Genomic DNA, 10,685 nt, shown 5'->3' with positions numbered 1-10,685 from the left:
GTCTCAGACCCTCCAGTGGGATACAGCCCATCTGTTTGCTGGTCTGCCGGGATCTCGTTTGCCTTGCCGGATGGAAGCACAAGTCGTAGTCAAGGTCATTGCTGACAGTGGGGTGTGGGTGGGGCTGGCTTCCATCTTCTTCCCCAGTCGCTCTCTCTAATCCAGTTTCCAGGATGTCCATAATCTGAAAACCAGAGGGAGGATTCACTAACTTCTCTTTGTGATTGCTACTTTTCAACGGCCAAGGTGCTGAATTCATCCCTCGTTAGTAGTGAGGTCAGGCTTCTCAAACGCCTAAATGCTGTTCCCCTGAGGTTCCGCCTGGCCCTGCGTTCGAACTCCAAACTTTGATGCCTCTCTCTCTAGTGCAGATTGTGTCTCCTTTTCCCCAGTGGTTCTGCTGTGACTTTGTAAACTCTGAATCTGGCCTTTTTCTTGTGGGCAGTTTCCCTGCTGCAGAGGACTAGCTGCATTAAAACCTCATTAATTCAGGCCCTAAGGATTTCTGCTTTGTGGTCACGTCACAGATATGCTGAGCCACTGTTTGCATCGAAGACAGTGACTTTGGAGAAGTGACTGCAGCTTACTCACTGCCCATGCCATTTGTGAGTGGAGAGCTTTGCTCTGCAGGATCATGATGGAAATAGGACTGTCTGCCTTATTTTTAAATACTTCTTTAAAAAAGAAAATAAAGCTTTTCAAGTACTTCAAAAATATCCACTTACATTCAAACAAAGTATTTATAATGTAAATTGTAGTGTTTTGCATAGTTAATTGCAAAGCACTTTTAGCTTGTTATTGAGACAGGAAATTTGTCAGCCATTAAATACACTTCTTTAACAGAACTGGTGAGCCACTTTCCCTGTGCGTCAGTCCAGACTGTATAATGTGTACCTGGTCCCTGAAAACCCTTCATGTCTGATTTGTACCTTTGTTCTGTTTGCAAATAATCCACTTTCTGAAAAGGATCTACTCTCCCTGGACTCTTGAGGCCTATGGGATGAAGGCCAGACAGTGACGGAAGGGGCTGAAGATGAAATTCTTCATTGCCTTCACTCCCAAACTGTCCCTTCCTGCACTCCTGGTCTCCCTCTGTCATCTCCCCAGTTTCTTGTGCTGTCCTCAGATTCATCCTCTCCTGCCTTCTTACTGTCCCCCCACCACCAGTAACACAGTCAGAGACGGTGCCTTCCTCATCTTTGCATTCTTTCCTCCACCTCACCCAGTGCCTGGTGTGTGGTAAGTTTTCAATAAAAGTGTGTGGGTTGTGATTACTCCAAAGTCCAATTTAAAATCTTTGGTATTGGGTTTTAACCTGCAAGATTAAGAGCTGACAATATTAGAACTTAGGAGCACAATATCCAAATTAATTATGATACCATTTTGTTCCCGGTGTGATTGTTATTTAAAGAAGCCAGGAGGCCATGGCTGCTCTCTGTGTGTGTGACCAGCTTCTTGCATGAGTAGAGGCCACTGGAGAGAGTGCATCATGTCGAGCTCATTTTTGACCCCATCGCTTAAAGGCATTTGATGAGAACTTCCTGTTGATTTCAGAGGTTTTTTTTAAAGATGTGGTTTTTGATTATTTTATCTCTCTACCCTTGACTTCCTCTTTTTATTTTCAATTTAGCAAAGGTTTATAGGACACTTACCGTGTCTCCACAATTATACGAGGCCCACTGGCCCTGGAAAATGAACGAGGCTCAGTAGTACACAGCCCAGGCGAGGGTGAGGCCGGAGAGGAGAGGAGTGGCTAAAAATGTAAGGAAGCAGACACCCTGGGTCCTTGATTTTTTTATACGACTGTAGAAATCAGTCCTGTTTGCAGGAAGATGGTTGGTGAAAGGTAGGATTTTTATGTGAACTGGAAACACCTTTAACTGTGAAGCAGGAAGTAGGCACTCTTGCCCACTGCCTCCCCGGAGCTACCAAATGAGGGGCCAGGTTTGTGAAGGACTGCCCGGCCCTTTGAGACCCACCTCTGGTTTCAGCCAGACTGGCAAAAACTTGTGTTCCGGCCTCTTCCCCCAGCCCCACCACCGCCCACTCTGCAATTGTGTTTACTACCTTGGATGGTAGCTCTTGGATGTGTTGGTGTGACCATACTGAGGAACAACAGGTTTTTAAATTCCTATAAATCTCGTCAAATAAATGCATTACTGACATTGGCTATGATGTTGTATGGTGGACGCTTTAGGATAAGCCCTAGGGAAGATTATTTCTGTATTTAGTTTACAGGAATAGTCCGACAAGCCGAGTGTCTTGTTGGCTTTTGAGTGTAACGGACACCAAACCGTTGGCATCCCATACTTGCCGCTAGAAAGCAAGTTAATGCCAGGTTGTAGAACGCCATGATACGCGGTTTTTGTCTGCCTCACCCTGACTGGCTTTGCCCTTGTCCTTCCCGTTTCTCATACGGAACAAAGCTGGGGAAGAGAAAGCGGTGAGAAGAGAAACCCACCTGGAGGTGACAGCCCTGTTCCCTTGGCCCGGGGGGCATCTAAACGGGCTGTGTCTCGGTTCTCCCTCCACAGCACGCCTGGGGGTGGGACTACTCGGGCTCCTCCAGCCTGGGAGAGCTGAAGCTGCTGCTGGAGGAAGCGGTCATGCTGCGGCGCCTCAAAGCGGACGTCCTTTCCCAGCTCCCAGCCAAGCAGCGCAAGATGGTGGTGGTGGCCCCGGGCCGGATCAGCGCCAAGGCCAGAGCGTCCCTGAGTGCCGCGGCCAAGGAAATGACCACCAAGGACCAATCTGTGAGTCTGGGGCTGGACACGGGGCGGGGGTTTGGAAGTTGTGTTCACAGGTGTTTCTTCCCAGAAGGGGTTCTGTGGGCATTACCCAGAGTTCTCTGAACTTGCCTTCCAGTCATCACTTCCCACCTCCCCGGGCAAGGACAGTGAGCCCGTTTCACTTCTCAGCCTACCTAATCTACTTCAAAAATCTATTCATTTGTGGTTTCATGCTTGTGTGGATCACTGTTGATGGATGGCCATAAAATAAACTCCAGGGCAACTGCCGCATGATGATATATCTTCTGAATCCCTCTGAGAAAGCTAGAATTTATGCATAGTGTATTTTGAGAATGCCTCAGCATAGGAATGGTTCTTAGAAATTAGTTCTGGCTGTATTTGATATACATATGCACCCTGTAACCATCCCAAGTCATTTGCTTTAGTCAGGATAACAAATCGACGGTTATTTAACAAAGTCGAGTTTTCAACCCTTCTTAATCCTTTGCCTCCTTATTGCAGTCATCTATAGTTGACAAGTAGTTGGCAGGGTTCCCATTTTACAGGCAACAGGCAAGGAAACTGAGGCTCATAGAGACTGTGATTTGCATAAGCTCTCGTGGCAGAGCTGAGGCTGTATCCAAGCCTGTCACCGCTATAATTTTAGGCCTCTTTCCACTATGGTGGTTTTATCTTTTCAAAACAACTTCATTTAATCTGTCATTAGTGTCTTACTATAGTAAGTACTACAAGACCACCTACACCAGCTCCGTTTCTGTCCTCTTGGGACAAAGCCTTGTAATTTTCCCTGCCAAGAAAATAATAATCATTAACATTTTTTGACATTATCATAAAGCATTATCTGGGCTTAATATTACCCTGTATAAAGAAACTTAGATCTAGATGAGGTCTCAGCCTTCTGGAAGCTTAGCAAATAAATAAGAATGACAAGAGACAGCATGTGTGATTTTTTAAAAATGTTACTTTACCACGTGATCGAGCAGACTAACTGGTGACTTCTGAGAAGCAGAGGGTAGGGGAGAGGGTGCATGGGTCAATTGTCAAGCTGTATTCCGTTTATGCTGCATTACATATACAAATCTGGATAGCCTGGGGGAGATGACAGGCATAATCCCTTCGCCTTAAGAGTTTTCAAGCCAAGTTCACAGTGGTGGTGTGGGTGTGCGGACCAGTGGTTCTGAAATTGGACTTCAGTGGAACCATGAGTAGAACCAGTGTTCCATTGCTAAAATCAGTCTTGGCGTTTTTTTCCAATTTCTAGAGATAAAATTTAATAAATGGAAATTTTTTTCTCAATTTCAACTTTTTTCTTATAACTTTCTTAAACCTTTAGGGCCTGGGTATCAAACTCATTTTCCACCTGGGGCCACGTCAGCCTCCTGGTTGCCTTCAAAGGGCCAAATGTAACTTTAGGGCTGTATAAATGTAACTACTCCTTAACAGTTAAGTGAGAGTTCGGCACTGCTGCCAGGTAGAAACAAGGTGCTGGGCCGGATAAAACAAGGTGGAGGGCCAGATTCAGCCCATGGGCCTTGTGTTTGCCACCTGTGCTTTAAGGTATACTAACTTTTGTCCATTCGTGAGCTCTGCCAGATAAGAAAGCCAATGAAAAAGTACAGCAACTATAATATTAATGGAAAAATTGACATGTGTGATCATTTTAGATGTGAGGACCTGAATACTTATTAAATGCTGTGCTTTAGTTCCTTGTGTGTGTGACGGAAGTCAGTCTGCACCTGGCCCACCTCCTGAACCAGCCTGAGAACAGCCGCGGCAGACGTCTGAAAAAGCAATTGGTGGGCATTTGAAATGAGGATGAAAAGTCCCATTAACTGGCCAAGAGGCTACTGTAAGTTGTGCTGTGTGGCCAAAAAGAAAACGAAAGAGATGTGTGGGAATTCTGTACTCAGATCAGCGAGGTTTGAACGCATTGTTTTAAACCTCCTGCCAGCGCGCAGTTCCTGAAGTTAGGTGAGGGGCTCTCTCAGTGATTTCAGATGCAGCCTGGGAGTGTGGTTTTCTGAGTTTGCAGGCAGCAATGTGAAAGTGACTGGACTGAGCCATGGAAATCAGGGATGTTTGGTGTTTTATAACTCTGGTAGCTGTGCAAATCCCTTAAACTATTGGGGATATTTTGATGTCTTCTTACCTAAAAAAGGAAGCCGTGGCCTCCTTCCTTTTGGAATGCAGGCTTCCAGTGGGCTTGTTGCTGGAAAAATATATCAGGAGAACACCAACTGCTCAGAATCCCACCTGTGGGGTGATTATCATCTCTGCTCCTTCAGAGTCCCAGAGTCTTACTGTGTTTTGCCGATTATGATAATGAAGTCTCAATTGCAGTATAATTCTTCAAAACTCCTGCAGAGAAAGAGCCTAGAGCTCTTCCCCGCCCTGTGCTTGAGAGTTGCTCTCTGCTTCTGTGGGGTCCTAGGAAAATGAAGAGTTTGTCCCCAAAAGAGAGAAATTGAGTTGATACAGACTACCTTCAGCATCTTGCTGAAGCCAGATACTGAAGTCTTTCTGATAATAAGCTAAATCCTTGAAAATATGGTTCTCCTTTGTGGTCTATAATGTCAATTCATTTTGGTAATGGAAAATCCATGTAGGAAACAAGTGTTGAGCTTTGTGGTGGGTGTGGACCATCTGAACCTTCCTCACTCTAAAGCCACCGTTTGGCACGTCTGTGAAGTGGATCCAGTGTGGAGCTCCACCCCGACAGCTCGGGAAGGGTGGCCAGTGTCAGCCGGGAGCGCAGTGAGGTGGCTGCTGACATTCCTCCCAGGCCTGGACCGGCTGTGGAATCCTGAGCCAGAAGAGTCAAAATGGGGAATCATGATTTTATGGTTTTTAGTCAAATAAGGAGACCCTATGGATCTATAGAAAGTCACCTCCCAACACCCCATTGTATAGTTACTGTCCCGGCCCAGGCGTCCCCACAGTTTTGGACAGCATGACGGCTCCAGCAAAGCACTGCTGACCTGTCAAGAAGTGACTTTTGTCTCGGTTCCCTCATGCCTTCCCATCTGGAGGAAGACAGTTTTTAAAAGCTTTAAGTCACAGAAGCCAAGGGGAAGCAGCCAATTTATAAAATATGATGTATAACTATTAAAGCCTTTTCTCATTTTCAGCTGAAATAATAGATACCTCTTCACAGGCTGAGAAAAGCTGGTTCTAATCATCTTTTGTCTAAAGCCGCTTTTTGATCAACGAGAGCAGGAGCAGAGAAGTGGAGCGAGTCTGTGCAGATTCCTGGTGACAAGACCAGCTCGCCCTTCTGCCGCTCGGCAGCCCGTTCCAGTGTCCAGCGCAGAAAAAGACATCGGGAACCCCAGTGGGTCCAATTTAACAAAAGTCTAGGGGACAGGAACAGAAAGTGCAGGTGATTTAGAATTTCCTTACCCGTGGCTGGCAAAAGAAATGAGATCATTAACGCACTAGTAGTCTGCCTGCACAGTTTGGGGGAGTTTTTTTTAAAAGGCTAAACTATCAATTTCTCCCACATTAAAAGTTCAGTAGGTGTCTATTGTATAAAACCTGAAAAATGAAGAAAAGTACTTCTAATTAACACTTATTAAATAGGTTTTACCACTACAGTAAAAAGATTCACTCATCTTTTATATCACCTAATTTCTGCATTTATTATTTGGATTTTTTAAGGTACATATATTTGCTTTAAAATATATATTTATATAAAAATATATAAATATATAACATATATAATATAAATTATATATATGTAATTTATAAGCATATATTTTTTAAAGCAGAATTGAATCATATAAACATATATCAAGTGAAGAACAAAATTTATAAAACTGTATCATGAAAGCTTTTCCATGTTGTTAAATGTTCTTTTAAAATATATTTAAACACAGTGTAGTGTTTTCTCCGATGGTTTAGTAAAATTTTGCCAGGCGTTTTTAGTTGGATTTTTAAGTTAATTCAACCGTTCCCTAGTCTGAGTAACACTGCACTGAAGAAGTAGCTTACCTGTTGTGTGTGCACATTGATGCTGATGTGTCTCGAGGATACATTCGAAGGAGCAAGTCGCTGGGCCCTGGGGTTGGGCCTGCTCTGAAGGCTTTGGGACATGCTGACAGCCGGTCCCTGAGGCCAGCCAGTGTGCCACCCCCCAGCCTGCGCAGTGACAGTGTGTGTTTCCGCACACCCGCCTCCGCTCCGCACGACAGACCTAAGGGAAAGTCTCTGAAAGCACCTTTCTCCATCTCTCCTTCCATTTGTTTCGCCCTCTCCCTTTCGTGTTAGCAAGTGTGGGTGGGCGGGTGGCCCTGACAGGGTAACGACAGTCCCCGAAGGACGCAGGGGTACAGCCGTAGACTGAGCACGGCTAGGGTGCCGTCTGAAGACAGAGGGCGGGTGAGGTCATCGTAAGGAAGCTGGCTCTGTCCCCCCCGCTGGGGACCACATTGGGTCAGAGGGCCTAGCCTGCTGCAGGGGACCCCCTGAGGGCATACGAATGGACTCACGGAGTTTTGGAGCCTGTTGGCCACAGGCGAAAGGTTGAGTGTGGGCAGAGCCTCATCAGAGGCAAACGGGGCCTGCGGAAGGTCGCCCTGAGGAACAAGTTCAGATACAGTGCCGTGGAGTGGCGTCTTCGACAGCAGGTCCCAGGGGACTGGGACCTGGGCTGCTGCCACAAAACTGGCCTCCGCTGCCCACTACCCTGCGGTGCCCCCACAGCTGCCCGTGGTTCCCGGGTATCCCTCTCCTTTCTCGTCAGGCCCTAGAGGAAGGGCACTGTTCCCAGCAAGCTGCTCTTCTGAGCAGGCAGCGCTTTCACGGGTGGAAGGAGATGGCGGCCCTGCCGGTGATGGCCAGCGTCTCTTCGTCTCCGGGAGCCCCAAGTGAAACCCAGTGTTCCCTTCTGTTATGATGAGCGCCTCCTCTGTTCGCATTCTTTATTAGCATTTGTTTAGATGCAAACTATAGAGAAAACATGGTTTCCTCTCTTTGGAAGTCACTTACCTTATGTCGGAGACAGGCCCAAAGCACACAAGTAACAGTTTTGAGATGGTATTAGAATAAATGAGTGGTGGTCTATTGGGACTGATTCAGCAAGGCTTGGATGGAGGTGAGCTTTGTCAGCTGGCTGTGGACACAGCCTGGCAGGAGAAAAGGGGGAGGTGAGAGACACGGGCCATGACATGTCGTGTGTACGTTGTCCCCAGGCTGTAGTGCACGGGCATGCTTAGCGAGGCTGCATGTCAGCGGAGCTCAGGTGGTACCTGTGGTTTGGCCAAAGCCAGTGGTAAGGTAAGTCAGGGTCACTTGGCTCCAGCGATTGGTGTTCAAGCTTTAGGATTCGTCAAGCTCATGGTGGCGATAATTACGTCAGCTTAGCTCAGAGTCCTCCAAGAGGGAGACGTTAACCCTCGACTTCTCTTTCCACAGAAGGGACAGCAGAGGGCAGCGCTCATCCTCTACTTCAACAGGACAGCCGAAGCCAAAGTCCCGTGTGTCATGTAAGTGGTCGCCAGGTGTCGGCTTCTCTCGCTCGCCTTTCGGAAGGAGCACCTCTTATCTCAGTCTGCCAGAAGGCTTGCCCTGCCCTGTGAGATGTGATCGGAGATGCCCGTTACGGCCACCTACAGTGTGAGGTTTAGGGCCCCCGGCCTCGTCGGCCACGCACAGGGCAGGAGGAGGCTTGCGTCCGGAGCACTGCCAGGACGGGCTTGGGGGCCCTGCAAGGTCCTGCCCCAGCCCAAGTGAGCTGCAGCTGCTGCCACTTACGGGAGGGGCGGGGGGAAGCCAACACTGAAGGGGAGGTGTCCTCCCACTAGCAGGACTGTGCTCACTCGCCTGGAGGAAAGTAAGGGGGGCTCTGTGACGACAGGTCGAGAAGCTGCCTCCTGACTCTGTGCTCTTCTCCAAAGACGTGCAGTTTCAGCCATTGTTCACCTACGTGAAGAGGAGAGTCTCAGAGTTTGTTCAGAGGGCATGTGACCATCGTCACAGTCACACTGAGTTCTCCTTCCACCGTCGACACTAAATCTGAAGCAATCATTTCTCTTCTTAAATTTATTCACTGACTTTTAAAAAAACTCAGTTGTCTGCCTTTTTTAAAGAGAGAAAACCCACTCATGTTCACGCATCACTATGATCGAACCCTGAGGCAGTTCCAATGGTGTGCAGTTTGCCTCACTTTTTATTAACGTTCCCGTGAGGCTCTGGCGGGATGGTGGTCCAAGTGCTTACATTCCAGTGAGAATGAACTGGCGTGGGCTGAGCAGCGGCAGATGGGCTGTGGGGACCGAGATCTGTGGGCACGTCAGACGCACAGCCTACCCCACCCTCTCCACAGCCACCAGCCCTCCGGCCGCACCAGCCTCTCCCTCCACACCCTTCTGGTGGCGAGAGTTCACTGCTTTGTTCAAATCTCAGAGTCTCCCCAAAGGCCACTGCACGCTGGCCAGCTCTCCAGCTCTGCTTCACCCTGCAGGCACAGCCCTTTTCCCCTGTGACTCTGTGACGAGGCTGGTGAACTTGAGATGCATTTTCATATCCTGGAAACTTCTCTCTCAGAAACAGACCTGAATCGCCCCCACCGCCCTGTTTCTCGTCTGCAGCTGAGTAACAGATGGCAAGGGTGTCAGCCCTCTGCCTCGCTCGCTCAGCTTATGACCCCCAGAATTCAGTGTTTGTTGAGAGGGCTGGGCCTAGAGCCAAGCTTTTTCCTTCGAGATTGTAAATCTAGTCATCTTGGCACCTCATACATAGACTTGGAGATACCTTGCCTTACTCCGTGCAGACTGCCATAACAAGAATACCACAGTCTGCTGGACTGTGGTGGCTTAAACAACAAATACTTCTCATAGCTCCAGAGGCTGGGAAGTCCAAGTTCAAGGTGCCCGCAGATTCACAGTCTGGTGAGGGTTTCCCGCCTGACTTGCAGACAGCCCTGTCCGCCCTGTGTCCTCACGTGGTGGGAAGGTCAAGGGCGCTGTCTGGGATCTCTTGTAATAGTCCTGACTCCATGGCCCCCCGTAGGCCCTGCCTTCCAGGACCAGGTCATTGACGAATTCTGGGAGGGCACACAAAACAAACCTTCAGTCCCTAGCATACCTTATACGTACTTTTTCAAAATTCCGTTGTAGTTTATAGAGTGCTTTTATCATTTCCAATAGTTCTCATATCTGGTAACTCATTTCATATTTACAGCCTCTGTAAAATCACTAGAATAAGTCATATTGGCCTCATTTTTTAAATGCAGAAACTGAGTAAATTTCATGGAAGTCTCTGGACTTGAGAGTCACCTAGCTAATAAGTAGAAATTGGATTATAACTCTTAAAACTCAGCCTTGGCTGGGTAGCTCAGTTGTCCAGAGCATCATTCTGATACTCCAAGGTTGCAGGTTTGATTCCCGGTCAGGGCACATACCAGAAGCAACCAAATACAAGAAGAAACCACTCTTCCTCTCTTGTCTCTCTCTCTCTAAAATCAATAGATAGAGGGGGGAGGGAAATGGTTAATATGATAAATTTTTTTAATCTTAAAACTCCAATTTTCTCTGCTAGTTGTTTTTCTTTCTTTCTTTCTTTTTATTTTTTCCTGTTGTCTGTTTTCCTTTTAATGGGCATCTTTCAATACAAAAGCCAAGGTTATAGTGGTAGGCAAGTATTTCCAGCCTGGTAACTTAGGGACGTGGGGAAGGGCGGAGCAGTAAAGCAAGCCGTGTCTGAGATGTAGGGGGGAAGAGGGGCATCGAGACTGCTGGGGCCTCTGGCGGTGATTATGAGCCGGCCAGGTTGATTTTATGGCCTTGTGGCTTTTTAGTGCTGTACCGATAAACATTTTTTGCTTACATCATGGCAAATTTTATCTCTCTCCAACTAATTAAAGTAGATTATTTTTAGTACCAATGATTCACAAATTGAACTCAGATCTACACCCTAGCTCGCCATGCTGTTGTTTGA

General features: G+C 47.4%; 1 protein-coding gene across 2 annotated transcripts in view; it reads left to right on the top strand.

Annotated features, from left to right (window-relative positions):
• The window catches only part of SMARCAL1 (SWI/SNF related, matrix associated, actin dependent regulator of chromatin, subfamily a like 1), a 50,878-nt gene that overhangs the window by 32,518 nt on the left and 7,675 nt on the right, over positions 1 to 10,685 (top strand). For both annotated transcript variants that reach the window (XM_045855239.1, XM_045855249.1), the window contains exons 12-13: positions 2,535 to 2,753; positions 8,163 to 8,233. In XM_045855239.1, coding sequence (XP_045711195.1) covers positions 2,535 to 2,753; positions 8,163 to 8,233 — 290 coding nt within the window. The remainder of the gene's footprint in view (positions 1 to 2,534; positions 2,754 to 8,162; positions 8,234 to 10,685) is intronic.

This window comes from Phyllostomus hastatus, unplaced genomic scaffold (genome assembly GCF_019186645.2).
Source record: "Phyllostomus hastatus isolate PE091 unplaced genomic scaffold, TTU_PhHast_1.1 phas_contig_137, whole genome shotgun sequence".
NCBI classification, from domain to species: Eukaryota; Metazoa; Chordata; class Mammalia; order Chiroptera; family Phyllostomidae; genus Phyllostomus; species Phyllostomus hastatus.
This window is presented reverse-complemented; position numbering and strand designations above follow the sequence as displayed.